The sequence below is a fragment of the Bidens hawaiensis genome, unplaced genomic scaffold (genome assembly GCF_021521415.1).
Source record: "Bidens hawaiensis isolate Kalapana, Puna unplaced genomic scaffold, B.hawaiensis_p1.1 tig00006068_1, whole genome shotgun sequence".
NCBI classification, from domain to species: Eukaryota; Viridiplantae; Streptophyta; class Magnoliopsida; order Asterales; family Asteraceae; genus Bidens; species Bidens hawaiensis.
This window is the reverse complement of record NW_027491401.1, coordinates 346,337-364,791: the sequence shown is the minus strand read 5'-3', so window position 1 is coordinate 364,791 and position 18,455 is coordinate 346,337. Positions and strand designations below refer to the sequence as shown.

The window sequence follows — 18,455 nt, the reverse complement described above, 5'->3', positions numbered from 1 at the left end:
GACCAAGCATAATTGGTTTGTTGATGATTTGACATTAGGATAAAGGTGTATTTCTTGATCTAAAATTTGTTGCTTTGTGTTTATTTTGATATTCAAGTTTACTTGGCTTAATCTTCCATTTAAAACTAGATTCAATTAATTGATATTGGATCATTTGGAGCAATATTTGGTTTGCGGGCGGTTTGATTGATGGTTAACTACTAAATTTAAAACATGCATGTATGAACGAGATAAGACTGAGCTGAACTCAAGCTTGAAGAATTACTCATGATCTAAGCTAGAACTGAACTTAAGTTCGAGCTCTCATAAGTTAAATGAGTTGAGCAAAAATTTGACTCAACCCGGCTTATTGCACCCCTATTAACATGTACCTGCAACTTGATGTTTGCATCGATCCCATATTAAGATACAATCTTTCTAGCGCTACCGTGCACATATAAATGACTCAAAGTAACATGTTTCGATGCTAAAGTAGTACATTAGATGGTAATTCACACACATCACAACATATTTAAAAAATGCACACTCATGTAGTCATGTGATACTTTTTTTTATGCAATGGAAAGAGCTTCAAACTTGTTCTATTGTGATATATCATATATGCTTTAGATTTTAATTAACTACTATGGATAGAGAATGCCTGTGAGACATATGTGTTATCGAAGGGTAATGGTATTACAATAGACAAAAAAATGTTTTGTGTCTACTATTATGATAATTGATTACAGTATACTGTAAAATACTTGATCCCCTTTGTTTATCGTCATTTGTTGTTTTCCTTTTGAGTCTTTGACAATGTTTCTTTTTTTTCTCTCAAAAACACACAACTAAGCCGCAGTATTACATTTATTCGTAAAATAAGGGTTTTGAAACTATAATACCTAAAAAAAATGAAAAATCATAATTTCGACACCAAAACATAAAGTGATTATACGTAATAAATGTCTTAAACATTTTAAGGTTGTAATTGTTGCTTAATTAGATGAGTTGTTCTTGTTATCTAGAAACTTGCTTAGGAGCAAAATGAGACATGAAGTCCACAGGCAAAAGACCATATTAATGCATGTTTTGGGTCAAGCAAATGTTGCTTTGAAGGCTTAAAATAGCCAACAAATTGAGTGCGTTACGTTTTATAAAGTCTCATTTTCTATCCACGTGTTCAAAGTTAAATACGACACACATGAAATTTGTATTAATTTATATAAGAAAAACACAGCGAGATATGTATTTAACACGGCATAAAACATAGTTACATTTTTTGCTTGATTAAAGATGTCAGAATTATACATATTTTTTAACGTTTCAGTCGAATCATACAACATAAAATTAAAGATTTACATGTCAGTATTTTTTTATTAATGAAAGATGTCATAATCATATATATGAAGATATTGTATAAGTGAGGCGTCTACAACTATCACTTTATTGTTAAAAGCATAATTCATGACCTTTTTTTAACAAATTTAACATAAAAGAAAAGTGGTTTAATTCATCTATAAAGTGTCATGTCATTTTAATCTATGTTGGGTTAGAGTATACCCCCAACCTTATATTAAAAAAAAAACTATGGACCTCAAAAAGAGGTAGTAATTGCCTAATTGCGTTCATGTTAATTTATGAAAAGCTATTTTAAATAATTTATGACAAAGTACTTATTTATATTTAGTTTATATACAAATAAAAAGTAGCTTCTGTTATGTGCACGCCAATGCGCCATTTCAAATATCACCTTCATCTTTCAGTACCGACATTCCGGTAACTCTTCACCGAATTCTATACACACACATACACATATATACATACATATATATATACACACACATATCTCTCTCTCACTTCCTTCATTCAACTTCCATTTCACCTCATCAATGGCGGCAAGCATTCCATTCCATATTATTATTCTTCCTTTCATCAACTCCACGCTACTTAATAATTAAAATTATTCAACTTAATTCATCACTATTTTTTCCAGGCATGCCACGTGTCCTTCGCTCTCTTCTTCTTCGTTCTCGTCACACTTACGTCATCACTCAAGGTCTATTCTCAATTCAATCCTCTGTATTATCATTTATCAATGCTTAATGCTTATAATAATAATACTAATATGAACATACATTATGTGATGCTAATGTTAATAATAATAATAATAATAATGTGAAGAAACACTAAGTGGCCCCGGCAGATTACGGATAATCTTAGGGTCAAGTAGGTGTTTACCACGAGGGTTAGGTCCGGCAAAGATGGTTATTCTTCTGATGACCTGCAAAACAGACACCGTGAGCTCGTCACTGAGAAGGGGGGTACCTCCTTGTGACCACCCTCCGGCGTGAGAATCAGACTAGATTGCTCTGAATATAAATGTATATTAAGAGAAATAGCTAGAGCAGATAAGATATGTGATGGTATATGATAGTATCCCCTACCGTTCCAAGGTATTGGAGTATTTATAGCCGAAGGTAGGTTTCCAAGAAGGTACAGCCAGCTGTATAATATTCCTTTTCTACCAACTGTGGGCTACGCACGTGCCATGCTGGTGGTTGGTGGGTAGGCAGCGGCTGATAGTGACATGGCCGGCTGTGTACTATTCCTTTTCCACCAACTGCAGGCTATGTACGTGCCACGACAAGGGTTGGTGAGTAGGCAGCGGCTGATAGTGACATTTTGTACTAGAGCGTGCTCCTCGTCGTACTGTTGTCAGTGAGCTGTCACCCTGTGATTGGTTCATGGGCTGCTTTGGTCAGATCTTGTCTATTTTGTCCATACCTTGGCAGGTATAGTACAAAAGATCCTCCAGAAGCGTACGGACTGGCTCATTTGGGCGGGAGTATTCCCGCCTTGCTCATTCCTTCTTCAGGTGACATTACTGAATTATTGAGAGTTAGTGCCTTGTGCGTGTAGCCTTGCTATTAGTGCGGGTAGCCTTCCCTGATGGCTTGTATCCGCAGTTGCGGGAACAGGCGGGGTACTTCACCATTAGGAAACTTTTCCTGCGGGAACAGCTGGCGTACTACGCGTAATGTCTTCATCTCTCTGAGCATGGTGGGTCCTACGAAACCAGTTGGTCTTTGCGCAGACGTCCCTCTTCAAGGTGAGTCTTGCGGGTCCAACTGGGCCCTGCTGGGACCTACCTCTTCAAGTCCCCCCAGTCCAATGTTCTTCTCATGAATTGTTAATAAGTGAGGTGAACTTTTGGACTTAAGCAAAGGGTTTTGAAAAGGGTTTTTAGTTTTAAGGTTTTTCATTGGGGATTCTTCCCGCGGTTTTCCTAATGTCACGTGCAGAAATTCCCGACTTTTCTGCTTGATCTTTGGGTATGATGCGGGTAGGTGTGTAACCTCCTCGCAAGTCAGGAGCGTTGAGTTTCACTTGTGTAGATTCTCCACGAGGTTTTGGTAGTTTTAGACATAGTGATCAATTATGTTAAATAACCAATTCCATCTTGGAGCTTCAAACAATCTAGTTCTCAACGTTCCCGCTATGCGGGGATGTTATTTCCCTTTCCACAAGCATGGCCCAGAAGATCCTTCTTGGTTTTAATTCCCTGCAAGTGCTAAGTATGTGAAGGGTTTCGCCTTGACACTGTACCCGCACTCGTCTTATAGTTACTTGACTTCCAAGGTATTCTTGGCTTCAATTCCCTGCAGGTGCTAAGTATGTGAAGGGTTTCGCCTTGACACTGTACCCGCACTTGTCTTACGGTTCCTTGGTTACCAAGGTATTCTTGGCTTCAATTCCCTGCAGGTGCTAAGTATGTGAAGGGTTTCGCCTTGACACTGTACCCGCACTTGTCTTACGGTTTCTTGGTTACAAGGTATTCTTGGCTTCAATTCCCTGCAGGTGCTAAGTATGTGAAGGGTTTCGCCTTGACACTGTACCCGCACTCGTCTTACGGTTTCTTGGTTACCAAGGTAAGGGGGTATATTCCCCTTATTTTTGAATCTTTGTTTCCCGCATATTTTAGTTTAACTTAGCAATTTCTTGAGTAGTTTGGATAAGTTAACCTTTCAACGTGGCAGATGATAGGTTAAAGTTTTGCTCTCTTTCGTGATTGTGCGGGTAAGACCGTCACTTTCACTTGGCTAAACTTTACCTATATCTGACCTGCGTGAAGGTTTTTCTCATCTTTTCCTTAGAAATTTTTTCCGTTTTGTGTTTATGCGGATTTTGCCGCCTTCCACACGCAACGACTTACTTCCCCACTTATTTATGCGGTGAATACCGGCGTATCAGTGTTTTGAATAAGTATAAAGGTAAGGCTATCAACACAATGTGATAAAGGAGAATCATTTCCATTAGAAGTGGCTCTAGCCCTTTTCTTTATAAGTTTGGAATTGATCTACATGTAACATTTGCGTAATTGAGCTCCATTCCATGTTCTTGGGATGGGGGTGCCATCGAGCCTTTCGAGCCGGTATGCGCCATTTCCCAAAACTTCTTTGATAATGTATGGCCCTTCCCAGACCGGGGCCAGCTTTCCTGGGCGTTCTTGGTTCGAAGCCTCGTTGTTACGCAGTATGTAGTCTCCGACATTGAAGTTGCAGAGTTTTACCCGCGTGTTGTAGTACTTTTGCATTTGTCGCTTGTAGTTCTCTTCACGCGCTGCGGCTAAGTCTCTGCGTTCTTCGGTTAGCATAAGGTCTAACCGTCTTTCTGCATCATTGTCTTCTGGCTGAATCAAGACCCTTGGTGAGGGTAAACCAATTTCGACCGGGACCATGGCTTCAGTGCCATAAGTGAGGCTGAACGGGGTTTCTCCCGTACTGGCCTTTTTCAGCGTTCTGTTTGCCCAAAGGACGTGTGGAACTTCGTCCACCCAGCCGGATCTGTGTTCCAAGAGTCTTTTCTTTATGCCGTCAACGATGCTCTTATTTGCTCTTTCCACCTCACCATTACCCTGCGGGTGCGCCACTGAGGTAAAGGTGTGGGTGATTTGAAGTTCTTCCAGCCACTTTTGTAGCTTCTTGTCAGCAAAGTTGGTGCCGTTATCGCTCACCAAATTCTGGGGAAGTCCAAAACGACAAATAATAAATTCCCAAATAATTTTTTTGATATGTTTTGCGGTTGTTTGGGCTAAGGGTTTTGCTTCTATCCACTTGGTGAAGTAGTCGATGGCTACTACCAGAAACTGAACGTTCCCTGCTGCTGTGGGAAATGGGCCTGTCACATCGATGGCCCACTTCTGAAATGGCCATGAAGAGGTGACTGGAACAAGTTCATTCTTCGGGCGATGCGTGTTGGGTGCGTAGAGTTGGCAAGACCTACACTTTCTGATGTATGCCAGCGCATCTGTATGCATCCCCGGCCAAAAGTATCCCGCGTTATTTAGCTTAGCTACAACAGCGCGTGGAACTGCGTGTACTCCACAGATGCCCTCGTGCACTTCCCTTAGGAGGTAGCCAGCATCTTGGTTGTCCACGCATCTTAGGAGTGGGCCAAGAAAATTACGCATGTAAAGGATGTCATCGATGAGTTGATAGTTCAGTGCCTTACAGCGTATTTTTCTTGCCTGTGTTTTTGACTCTGGTAGTATACCCACCGCAAGGTAATTTATTATTGGTGTCATCCACGTTTCTGTGCCGGTTTGGATGACACAGATTTCCTTGTGCGGGACTGATGGTGCTCCAAGGAGTTCAATGCGGATGTCCTTTCCCAAGTGGGTGAAGGCTAACGATGCAAGCTTGCTTAACGCATCCGCAGATTTGTTTTCGCTACGCTTGACGTGTATGACCTTACAATCATTAAAGTCGCGCATAAGGGTTTTTGCTTGTGCGAGGTACAGGGCCATTGTGTCGTTCACGGCCGTGTACGTCCCGTTTATTTGGTTGGCTATTAACATGGAATCCACGTGGGCTTCCAAGTTTTTCACTCCCATCTTACGCGCAATTCTCAGCCCGGCCAAGAATGCTTCATACTCTGCTTCGTTATTTGTACTTGGAAATTCCAGTCGAATAGCGTAAGTGTATTCTTGGCATGCTGGGTTGGTTAGTTTCAACCCTGCGCCTGAGCCCTCGTTGCTGGCTGCTCCATCAGTGTAGAGTCGCCAGACATCGATGTCCTGTGCTGGAGAGGGTTGAGCCTCCTCCTGGCACTCTTTCTCCCGCGAAGCGGGGACTTCTGCAATAAAGTCGGCCAAGACCTGGCCTTTTATGGCTGGTCTCGGCTTGTACTTTATCGCGTATTCTCCCAATTCTATTGCCCATTTGGCTAGGCGTCCTGACAATTCGGGTTTGCCTAGAACGTTTGCGAGTTTGAAGTTGGTGAGAATGGTGATTGGGTGACCTTGGAAATATCGTCTTAGCCTGCGTGAAGCCTGTACAAGTGCTAAGACTAATTTTTCCAGGGTAGAGTACCGGGTTTCTACGTCTGTTAGGACACGGCTAACATAGTAGATTGGCATCTGGATGCCTTTTCGTTCTACTAGCAGGACGGCCCCGGTTGCTCTATCTGTGGCGGAAAGGTATAGGATTAATTCCTCCCCCGCTTCTGGTGCTGTGAGCGTTGGGAGTTCGATCAAGCGTGACCGAATTTCCTGAAAAGCTGCTTCCGCTTCTGGTGTCCAGCGGAAGTGCGTTTTCTTTAAACAGTTTCTCAATGTTGACACGAATGGGAACGACCTATCCGCATGGTTTGCCAAAAAGCGGTTAAGTGCGACTAGGCGTCCATTCAGTGTCTGAGCTTGCTTGATGGTAGTAGGTGATTCCATTTTGATAATGGCTTCGACCTTTTCAGGGTTCGCTCTGAAGCCATCTTTAGTAACAATGACTCCTAAGAACTTCCCTTCTTCCATCCCAAAGGAACACTTGCTCGGGTTGAGCTTCATGTTTATCTTTCTGAGCGTGTTGAAAGTTTCTTCGATGTCTTTCAACATCGTTTCTGGGTCAGGGCTTTTGATGACCAAGTCATCCATGTAGACTTCAAAGTTCCTCCCAATTTGGGCATGAAACTCTTTGTCCATCAGGCGTTGGTATGTGGACCCGGCATTCTTAAGTCCGAATGGCATCATTTGATAACAAAATGTGCCATCGGGCGTCCGAAATGCGGTTTTGTCCTGATCGTCAACGGCCATGTGGATTTGATGGTACCCCTTATACGCATCAAGGAAGCATTTAAGGCGAAACGGTGCTAACGAATCTACCTTAAGATCAATTTCGGGTAACGGGTAACAATCTTTGGGGCATGCTTTGTTTAAGTCTTTGAAATCTATGCACATGCGCCATTGTTTGTTAGACTTCGGTACCATGACGGGATTTGCAACCCATGTTTGATATCTGCTAACGCGTACGACGCCCGCGTCAAGGAGTTCCTTGACTTGGGTTCTACACGCGTTAGCTTGTTCCGCCCCCATTACTCTGCGCTTTTGTATGACTGGCGTAAAAGCCGGGTCACACTTGAGCTTATGCTCTGCCTTACTTCGAGGTACACCAGTCATGTCAGCTGGTGTCCACGCGAAGATGTCAGCGTTTTTCTGTAGTAAGCGTTTGAGTAAGGTGCGCGTAGGATCAGTGACTGGTGGGCCAATGGTAACAGCCTGGTCAGGGTATTTGCCATTGAAGGCCCATTCTTCTGGTTTGGTGATTGTTGGTTTAGCCATCTTTGGTTTGGGTTTTGATGAGACAGATGCGATGCATACCTGGGGAATACCGTTGATCATCGCTACACCCTCAGCTGTTGGCCATCCCATCATGCCGTGGACTGAAGATACCACGGCATTGAATCTTGCCATCCCGTCTCTGTCGAAGAGAATGTCGTATGTGTGGTGTGGCTTCCTCATTACGACAAAGTCCACGTCTTCTGTGCGGGAGTGTTTCCCGTCTGTGAGAATGACGGGGAAAGATAGGATGCCCAGGGGGGTGTTCGTGCTGCCGTCGAACCCTTCCATCGAGGCGTAGACCGTTTCCAGGCGTTCCTTGTCTTCGTCGTCTAGCTTGTCGAAGAACTGCCTGTACATAACCGTTGACGAGGCGCCATTGTCAGCAAGAGTGCGGGAAGTGATGTAGTGCCCAGCTGGCTTTTGATGACGATAGGGTCTTCTTTGCTGGGTCCTCCTGGCACTCGCGGGAAGCGCACCTCAGCTTCCTTCCACGCGCAAGGTTCTGTCATTCGTCTTTTTCTTCCTCTGACGTTACTATGAACCATGTGGATGCTGATGTCAACGGGCTTTCGTCCGTTGCTTTTGTTTCGGTTATCATTCTTCCCTCCATTCTTGATTGATGCCACAAGGTGTGTAAGTTTTCCATCCTTGACGAATGTTTCAACAATATCCCTCAAGGATATACACTCCTCAGTGGTGTGACCCTTTGTCTCGTGGAAGTCACAGGATTTGCTATGATCCGCGTTATGTCGCTACCGGACCATTGGAGCTTTTGGCCATGGGAGTTTTTCGGTGGCAAATATCTCCGTGACGCTTTTGGTGAGTGGCGTCCACCGGGGGTTTCGGCTTGATGGGTGCGTATTATCCCTTCCGCCTACTCAATGGCGAGAGCTGGATGAGGTGTCAAAGTTTACCCTTGACTGCCAAATACCTAGCTTCCTCTTTTTGTTTTGCCGGGCGGTCCGGACGTTGTTTTCTCTAGTCCTCTGCGTGTAGAGGTTTGTACTATGGGGAAGATCCCTACCCAGTTGCTTCTCCGTTTCGGCAAAGCGCTTGGCCGCCGTCATGATGGCATCCCATGTGGATGGCATGCCGTCTTTACCCGTCAACGTGCGGATAAGCTCTGGGTATTCGGCGCCCTGGATGAAAGCGGCGCGAACAAGATCTTCGCTTATGGTGCCCAGACTCAGCTTTTTCGAGTTGAAGCGAGTGATGAAGTCTAGTAAAGATTCATCTTCTTCTCTAACGCAGTTGAGGATCGTCCACTGCTCTTCAGTATATTTCCTCTGTTGGCTGAAGTGCTGGCTGAACTTGTGTTGGAAGTCCGCCCAATCATAGATGTGGTGGACCGGTAAACGATCAAACCACGCCCTGACCGCTCCAACCAGCGTCATCTGGAACATATAACACCACGTGGGTTCCGTCCAGTTGCTGACGGTTGCCCCCGCTATGAATCTGTTCAAGTGATCATCTGGGTCGGATATACCATCATAAGTGCCGATGTTGGACATCTGTTTGGCACTCTTCGGGGCGATTGCTTCCGCAATGTCCCTTGCAAACTTGGACGTTCCCGCATTTGCAACAGTTGGTCTAAAGGTTTTAGAGAATTCACGTGGGTTTCTCCCCGCGTTCCTTGGTTTGAAAGTTTCTCCAAAATTCCTTTTCGGTTGGAAGTCCGTTTCCTTGCGCTTCCCTTTCGCCCTATGACGAGGGTTTGCGTCACTGTCGGACTCCTCCCAATCATCGTCCAAGTACTCGCACTCGTTGCTCATGTTGAGCTGTTGAGTGTTCCCGAACTCGTCATTAGCCTGTTGGAGTGAACGTAAACGTTCATCCAACTCAGCTTGGAATTCTTTCTGACGTGCTTCTGCCCACGCTTTAACTTGATCAAGTGTTTGGCGGGGGAGCCTCGTATGTTGTTTCTCCAACTGGGTATCAATGAATCCCAGGGGAGGATTGTTTACTGCACTTGCCCCGGCTTGGGTAACCGGGGTAGTGTTCGTAAAATTTGTGTACTCGCCGGTGTTCCCAGTAGCTGGGGTTTTGGTTACCGGGGTTTCTTGGTCACTCGCTGGCCTTGGCACCGGAGTAACCTTAACCATCTTTCCAGAGGTTTTGAAAAAACTGAGAATTAGTTCTAGCTTTTGTCCCACGGATGGCGCCAATGAAGAAACACTAAGTGACCCCGGCAGATTACGGATAATCTTAGGGTCAAGTAGATGTTTCCCACGAGGGTTAGGTCCGGCAAAGATGGTTATTCTTCTGATGACCTGCAAAACAGACACCGTGAGCTCGTCACTGAGAAGGGGGGGTACCTCCTTGTGACCACCCTTCGGAGTGAGAATCAGACTAGATTGCTCTGAATATAAATGTATATTAAGATAAATAGCTAGAGCAGATAAGATATGTGATGGTATATGATAGTATCCCCTACCGTTCCAAGGTGTTGGAGTATTTATAGCCGAAGGTAGGTTTCCAAGCAGGTACAGCCAGCTGTATAATATTCCTTTTCTACCAACTGTGGGCTACGCACGTGCCATGCTGGTGGTTGGTGGGTAGGCAGCGGCTGATAGTGACATGGCCGGCTGTGTACTATTCCTTTTCCACCAACTGCAGGCTATGTACGTGCCACGACAAGGGTTGGTGAGTAGGCAGCGGCTGATAGTGACATTTTGTACTAGAGCGTGCTCCTCGTCGTACTGTTGTCAGTGAGCTGTCACCCTGTGATTGGTTCATGGGCTGCTTTGGTCAGATCTTGTCTATTTTGTCCATACCTTGGCAGGTATAGTACAAAAGATCCTCCAGAAGCGTACGGACTGGCTCATTTGGGCGGGAGTATTTCCGCCTTGCTCATTCCTTCTTCAGGTGACATTACTGAATTATTGAGAGTTAGTGCCTTGTGCGTGTAGCCTTGCTATTAGTGCGGGTAGCCTTCCCTGATGGCTTGTATCCGCAGCTGCGGGAACAGGCGGGGTACTTCACCATTGGGAGGCTTTTCCTGCGGGAACAGCTGGCGTACTGCGCGTAAGGTCTTCATCTCTCTGAGCATGGTGGGTCCTGCGGAACCAGTTGGTCTTTGCGCAGACGTCCCTCTTCAAGGTGAGTCTTGCGGGTCCAACTGGGTCCTGCTGGGACCTACCTCTTCATAATGATATATAATTAGGAAGGACAGACGTGCGTAGATAACAGCAACTGTGACCTAGGGTTACACTGTGAGGCGTGTGTTGCAAACGGAAATGTTCGTCCGAGATGTACTCGTATTCAGCCGATTAGTCCGTTTACAAAGGTATAATATAATATATTATGTTATATTATATTAATTTTGTGTTTGAGTGTTGTGTTAAACTGTTAATTTGTGGTTAATGTGAGTGATTACAGGTGAAAGGATTGCCGTTTAATAGGTACTCGTGGCTCACGACGCATAATTCGTTTGCGAAGTTAGGTGAGAGGTCGGCTACTGGTTCGGTTGTGCTAGCTCCAACGAACCAGCAGGATTCTGTTAGTTCGCAGCTCGATGTAAGCCTTTTTTTACGGTTTCTGTTGTAATTGATAGTGATGATTTTGAATAGGATTATGATATTTGGGGATTGAGGATAATTTGGGTGTATCTGATAGTTTTGGGGTGTAAACGAGCACGAGCTGGCTCATTTGACTTACGAGAGCTTGAGTTGTCTATTTCTAAAGCTAGAGCTCGTTTCGTGAATTGTTTTTTAAGCTCAAGATTGGCTTGTTTATTATTTGTTTAATTAATTTGTATACATTTTGTATTATTTTTTTATATGTCGAGAAAACCTTAGACGAGCCTAGGCTCCGCTAGAGCTCGATTCGTGAATTGTTTTTTCAAGCTCGAGCTTGGCTCATTTATTATTTATTAAATTAAGTTATATACATTTTGTATTATTGTATTATATGTCGAGAAAAACCTTAGACGAGCCTAATGTCACGGAGCTATCCCTTTGACTCCGTGTGGCGCCCGAATGCCAGCCAATCGGTCCGCTCATGATCAGGGCTTGCTGGTTTCGTCCTTCCTTGGACTCATTAGGCGAGCGACAACAGCTCGCAACCAGCGATGCGTTCGTCGTGCCAACACGACTAGGCATGTACGTCTTCCTTCCCGCTGAGGCCGTGCCCAATGAAGTCCGGGACGAGCCAACAAACCCAAGCGTTGCAACACAAATTTAAGCATCTCGATATTCAAATATTTGGTCCGTGACACTCTCCCACCACCATAACCATGCACATCCTCGTGCATGCACTTGTCGTCCCATACCAACGTGCAAGACTTAGACGTTGGTCTTCCCCTATGCCATGCATGTCTGAAGGGCAAGTTCGCCGTCCCATACCAGCTCACTAGCCGAAGCCATGCGTTTTGAGAATAATTCACTCTGATAAATGGGACACCCGGTAGTTCAGCCAAAATGTGAGTTAGCCGTGTCGGTTAATTATGCCGTCGGATTATGTAACGCCGACGTTCGCCAAATTAGCATACTTCAACCTAAATTACGGCTCTGCCGCACCGTAAAACTTTTAACACGAACACGGTGTCCTTCACCTCACTGGACTAGGGCGGAGCTCACGATCCCATACTCGCGGCTTACAAAGACCATTCGATCTTCTCCCACCACCAATGCATAACTCATCCTCGACATTTTTAAGCTCTTTTTGGTTGAGTGTGCACGTTCCAACGTATCCGAGGTTCGACCTGCTCTGATACCACTTGTCACGGAGCTATCCCTTTGACTCCGTGTGGCGCCCGAAGACCAGCCAATCGGTCCGCTTATGATTAGGGCTTGCTGGTTTCGTCATGCCTTGGACTCATCAGGCGAGCGGCAATAGCTCGCAACCAGTGATGTGTTCGTCGTGCCAGCACGACTACGCATGTACGCCTTCCTTCCCGCTGAGGCCGTGCCCAATGAAGTCCGGGACGAGCCAACAAACCCAAGCGTTGCAACACAAATTTAAGCATCTCGATCTTCAAATATTTGGTCCGTGACACTAAGCTCCGCTCGAGCTATGTGCTAACGAGCCATAGCTTGGTTTGAGCTCGGCTATGTAGTTTGAAATTCATAAATAAAAATTCAAGAGTTAAAACTTGAACATATGCTCATTATGGCTCAGCGAGCCTAAACAATCTTCTTATATAAGGCTCGAGCTCGGGTTCGATAAAGCTCAGTGTGTCACACCCTGACCAAAGGCGGCGGAACATGCCGGGGTGCAACGTGATTGGACAAATACACAAGACACTATTTAAAGTGACAATATTTATTCAACTCATTTTAGTTCAACAAATCAATAAACAACACATCTCATTCACACAACCAAGTTAAATACAAGTAGCAAATATATTGTTCGTTTTACTAATATCCTAATAGTCTTGGTAACGTTTTCGTCAAGTCCTCGAGTCAACAATAGTCAAACCTGTAACATTTCATAAAATAAAGTTTGTCAACACAAAGGTTGGTGAGCAATTCATAAGTTTGAGCAACAATAGTATATAGTATGAAAAGCCACAAAACTAGTATACAAAACAATAAATAAGAGCTATAAACCTGGATAAAATAGTTATCGCTAAACAAGTTAGCGACACCTAGCTATTGGCAATTAGTCTAGGATTTTATTGACAATTGCTAATAAGCTTACATTAGCACCACCTAACTACAAGGGATTGCCAAGTAGTCTAGGATTTTATAGTTATCGTTAATTGCATTACGTTAACGACACCTTGCCATTGCCAAATGGTATAGGATTTATAGTTCCACCATCCAAAAGCTGTAAACACATAGGCAAATAAGCATAGAACACCAAATCGAGCAATTATTCAAGTCAAGTATACAATCACGTTTGTGGGTTTAAGACTCAAGTAAATAAAGCATTTAGTTTGATAAGTATGAAATGTCACCCCAAAACGAAAGATGGAAAAAGGGGTATGAAAGTACTCACCTTGAAATAATAAAGTTAACGAGAAATTTAAGGATGCGTTAAGCGAGCTGACTGGTCAGAAAATAAATAAACCTGAAACTTTGAGGGAATAATATACAATAAATAAAACGAGAACGTAGCCACTGGAAACAGGTCTAACGGATGTCTAGAACTTAAGTTATGAAATAAACAATATTTAAGCGAGCTGGTACTGTTCAGAATCCGAACTGCGAGTCTGGAGTCGGGTTCTGACCACTACACTCAAGATATTATGATGAACATAAAAGTCTTCTGGTCCGAAAGCTAGTTCTAACCAGAAGATAGAGTATTCGAATTATTCCAAAATTGACTAAAATGCCCCTTAACGGGCCGGGATCGATTTGACCACCGAAAGCTCCAACTTAACAGATTTTGATTTAAGGCTTACGTTTATCATGTGAAAAATGTACATCTTTTATGTAAACAACTTTACCCAAAATATGGTGTCGGGTGTTTAAATAAGTTATGTTCGTTATTTATATATTTACGATATATACATACATACATATATATATATATAGATTAAATTAGTTTAACGAGTCGAGCCGAGAAAACAGGTTATAACGGTGTTCGGTTTTAATACGAAAAAGTTATTTATATTTAATATTAATTTTTATAAGTTTTATAACCTTTAAAATACTTACAAAAAGAAATAGTCGAATAGCTCGAAACCATAACAAACGAACTCTGATTTAGGCAAATAAGATATCCACGCGAACGTCTCATTAAACTCCACTATCTGTACCTATTTTCGTCACTGGAAAACACCTTCACCGTCGCCGAAAAACCAAACAGTCAGCAGGAAAACTGACCCAACAGCCGAAATACGAACCCTTTCTTGTTTTGCTCATAACTTGGTCATACGAACTCGAAATCAAGCAAATAATATATCCACGCGACCGCGTCGCTGAGGGTTACCGCCCTGAACCAGCGCTGTAGCCTGCAGCCACCGAAACTGTTGCCGGAAAAACGAGGGAAAGGGAATGAGAGGGTGCCGGAGGTGATGGGGTTACCGAAGAAGGAGAGTGGTGGTGTCGGAGGTCGGTGGTGGTGCTTTGGGACTCTCCAAAGCCAATTCCGGTCGCCGGAAAATAAGAGAAAGAGATGGGGGCTAGGGTTTGGTTTAGGTTTATATATATATTAGCGAATTTATCTAAAGGACCCTAGACCTTTATTAATAGTTTAAAACTTGAATGGAATATATGAACTCTTAACAAAAATGACCATTCCAATCCTTACGGTTTATTAACGATCCTCTAGAAGACAAATTAACGAACTTCACGCTTATCGATCAATACGATATAACTATTTATTAACCAAATGAAATGCTAAAATCGCTTAGTCGGGTTTATAAATACGGATATAGATTCGAATGCAAATACAATTTATTAAAATAAAATGCGAAAAATCGAAATGTTACACAGTGCGTTTCATGTTTTGTTTCAATCTTATCTCAAGTAGCTCACGAGTGACTTAGCTTGTTCGCACCCTTATTTAAGTAATTGTTGTTACCAAAAAAAGTATAATTTTAATTGCAATTTGAACTTCAAAATTACGGTTAATTTAGGGATATAAGGTTATTTTGGGCCTATATGATATTTTAGTACAATAACTACAACCGAAGGAATCTAGGTACAAATCCATAACAAATCCAGAGCAATTTAAAAGGAATGCATCTACTAATTGAGTTTATAGTGGTATTGGACAATTGTAACTATATTAGGGTTTATGGTTTTTTTATTTGTTACTATATGGTAAGTATGCTAATTTTGTTTCCTAGTTTAGATTACTTAGTTTCCTATTTAATCTCTTTGTTATGGAACTCACTTTTAAGTGTTGACATAGAACATGAGTGAAGGTAACACATTGCAATTAGCATGATTGTTAGAAATTTATCGGTACCAACCGAGTAGTTAAGGTCATGTTAGTATGCGCTTACCAACCTCATGGGAGTATGATGGTGGGAATGGTAATTATTCCTTCACAGGTTGGATGGAGTGTATAAACTATAAACAAAGGCATAGTCTCTTATGGTCTTCTTTATTAATTTATAATCTCCAATGGGTGGAGTTGTTGGATGGTCTTGCATTAAATACTCATTAAAAAAAGACATGCTTAGAATATAATTCTAGTAAATGATGTGGTTGCTATTTTTTTATTCGGCATAAAGGAGACCCATTACACCCAAAGTGACATATTGAGTTTTAAAATTAAAAGAGTCGGATATTATGTGATGACATAACTGTATACTCCAAGGGATTATGTGCAAATGACATCATTAGGAGTATTACCTTAGGACAGCTTGTTAATAATCTCATTGATTGTCATTTGCACATATTTTTCTTTTCTTCCAAGGGATTATGTTATTCTGTCAGCCACATGATTTATCTTAAAGGTTTCTATAAGAAGTTCACTTTTATTAACGAATCTTGAGAACTATAATTTTTTCAACTTTAAGAAATTAATTTTTCAACAATGGGGGTTGGATATATAAAGTTCCTGAACCTTGCATACGTAATATCTTACTTATTGTAGTTGAATTTGTCAAAACATCAACTACTACACAACCAACTCTGGTTTAATATGCTATTCTAAATGTGAGCCTAGTCTTGTTTATTTTTTATTTATTATATGTATGACTTTGAGAGTGACATTTGGTTATGACATACCTTTGGTGACAAATGCTTCAGGTTATCTTTCTAATTATCCTCCTAATGTCAACTTGGCAAAAACTATGTGGTGCTGACTTTTGTAGGTGCATTGACTAATATTAACAAACCTACCCCATTGTTATTTTCTGAACAATAATTTTACTCTTTTAGCAAGTTAAGTTCTAAAATAAAAATGTTAATATATTTATAAATCCAACTACTACACAAGCACACAACAATATGTGGTTTACTGATTTACATATGTTATTATAAACATAAACATGTTATTGATCATATTTGTTTACTTTAGAAAGGGTTTTAAATTTGTATATATTAGTTCACCATCTAAAGGAAATTTACTTGCTCGCTTTCCTGCAGAATGGTGTGAGAGGGCTGATGCTTGATTTGTATGACTTTGAAAATGACATTTGGTTATGTCATTCCTTTGTAGGCAAATGCTTCAACTACACAGCTTTTGTAAGCAATTCATATATCTTCCTTCCAAATTAGACCGTTTCAAATTTTGAAAATGATGTGTGTCAAATGATCAAACTATCGAAGCACCTAACGTGTATTCACATTCTTACAGCGTTCTAAATCGTTTTAATAAAAGTTATGTTATTATTAAAACACTACTTTATTTCAAAATAGCAAAAGGGGAAAAAATGTTGGTGAGTTGGCACAGCTCGGCCTGACCCGACCCGTTTGACCCGCACATAAAGTTGCATTTTATGCCACCAATCCATTTGACCTATTATCCAGCCGGACCAGCCTGCTTGTTTGCATTACTAATGACAATTTTTTTTTGCATCAGCAATGAAGTTACTTCATCAAACGGTTTAACTAAGGTCTTCAATGCTGCTGGTTTGAGAAAATACTGGTTTCCAGCAGCCCAAATGCCAAGTGACAGTAGGGACTGGCCCACAGTTGACTCCATGATCCGCCAAAATCACCGTTTGGTAGTTTTCACTTCCAAATCTACTAAACAGGCCAGTGAAGGGATTGCATACGAGTGGAAGTACTTGGTTGAAAACCAATGTGAGTTGTGCCAACTTTGAGATATCATATTTCATATATAATTCAAAAACTTCAAAATTACATATATAGTTCATTTTAAATTTATAAATATCATATTTACCTTTTCAAAACAAATGTTACAATGAAGTCACAAAAATGATAAATATGATATCTTTTAGTTTTTTAGAATGGCAAAAGTTGGTTAAATTTCAAAATTTCTTATTTGTGTAACACATGTGGAATTACAGATGGAACAGTTGGGATGAAAAGTGGTTTATGCCCTAACCGAGCCGAGTCAGCAGCAATGAACACTACATCAAGATCACTTGTTTTAATGAACTATTTCCCGGATACCCCTGATCTTACTCAAGCTTGCAAGCACAATTCAGATCCGTTAATGAGCATGGTGAAGACATGCCATGATCTAGCTGGTAAACATTGGCCGAATTTCATTGCTGTTGACTTTTACAAGGTATCATTGTTAAACCATATTTTTAGTAATTTTAATGCATTGTTAATTGATGTTTATGTATTCAGTTGCTTTATCTTAATACATTATTTAAAACTAGTTTTAGACTGTAGAAATGTATCATTGTCATTAGAGATATGGTAGCCGTTAGCCAAGCATATTATTCTGCAACTTAACCGGTCTTTCGATACCACGAAAATTTAATTCGTAAAATGTATAAATCATTTTAGTCTTGTGTTTCATTCGGCCTTCGGGTGTGGTGCTAGATCATGTAAATTTTGAATATCCTTAAATCATTTCTATGGATATTCTAAAAGTATTACATAATTTGAAATTTAATAAATTTGAGTAAAATATGCCATTTTTATTCTTCTATTTAGACGGGATTCCCGCCTCTTTCATACGGAGGCTTGTTCTTCTCTGAAAGCGGTGAATGACGTTTTGCTTATTTCCTACAACTGGATTAGGAGCAGAGCTTAGTTATTCAATACGTGGTGGTCGGGATGGTGTTGTTCCCCGACCTCTTATTTGTAATTTTCGTACTTTTGTTCCCGTCGAGCTTCTTGCTAGCTTTTCTATTTATATATTTTGTAGCCATATTAAACAATAACTTCATTTTAAATTCGGCAACTAATAAAATATCTAATTAGAGTTGAATATATTTCATATTATACCAAGAATTAACAAAATTTTAAAAAGCTAACACCTAAGACTATATGCTATGGGTTGGGCCATGACAGACTTGTTTTTTTTACTGGCCCAAAAAATA

The 18,455-nt window shown here is 41.5% G+C and overlaps 1 protein-coding gene across 1 annotated transcript; it reads left to right on the top strand.

Annotated features, from left to right (window-relative positions):
* The first annotated feature begins 1,868 nt into the window (after positions 1–1,868).
* On the top strand, positions 1,869–17,799 carry LOC143631403 (PI-PLC X domain-containing protein At5g67130-like). The gene is made up of 8 exons (XM_077100174.1): positions 1,869–1,874; positions 1,973–2,035; positions 10,755–10,877; positions 10,970–11,107; positions 16,579–16,677; positions 16,923–17,245; positions 17,416–17,689; positions 17,755–17,799. Exons 1-8 carry the CDS (start codon positions 1,869–1,871, stop codon positions 17,797–17,799), a joined length of 1,071 nt encoding a protein of 356 aa, XP_076956289.1.
* The last annotated feature ends 656 nt before the right edge of the window (positions 17,800–18,455 follow it).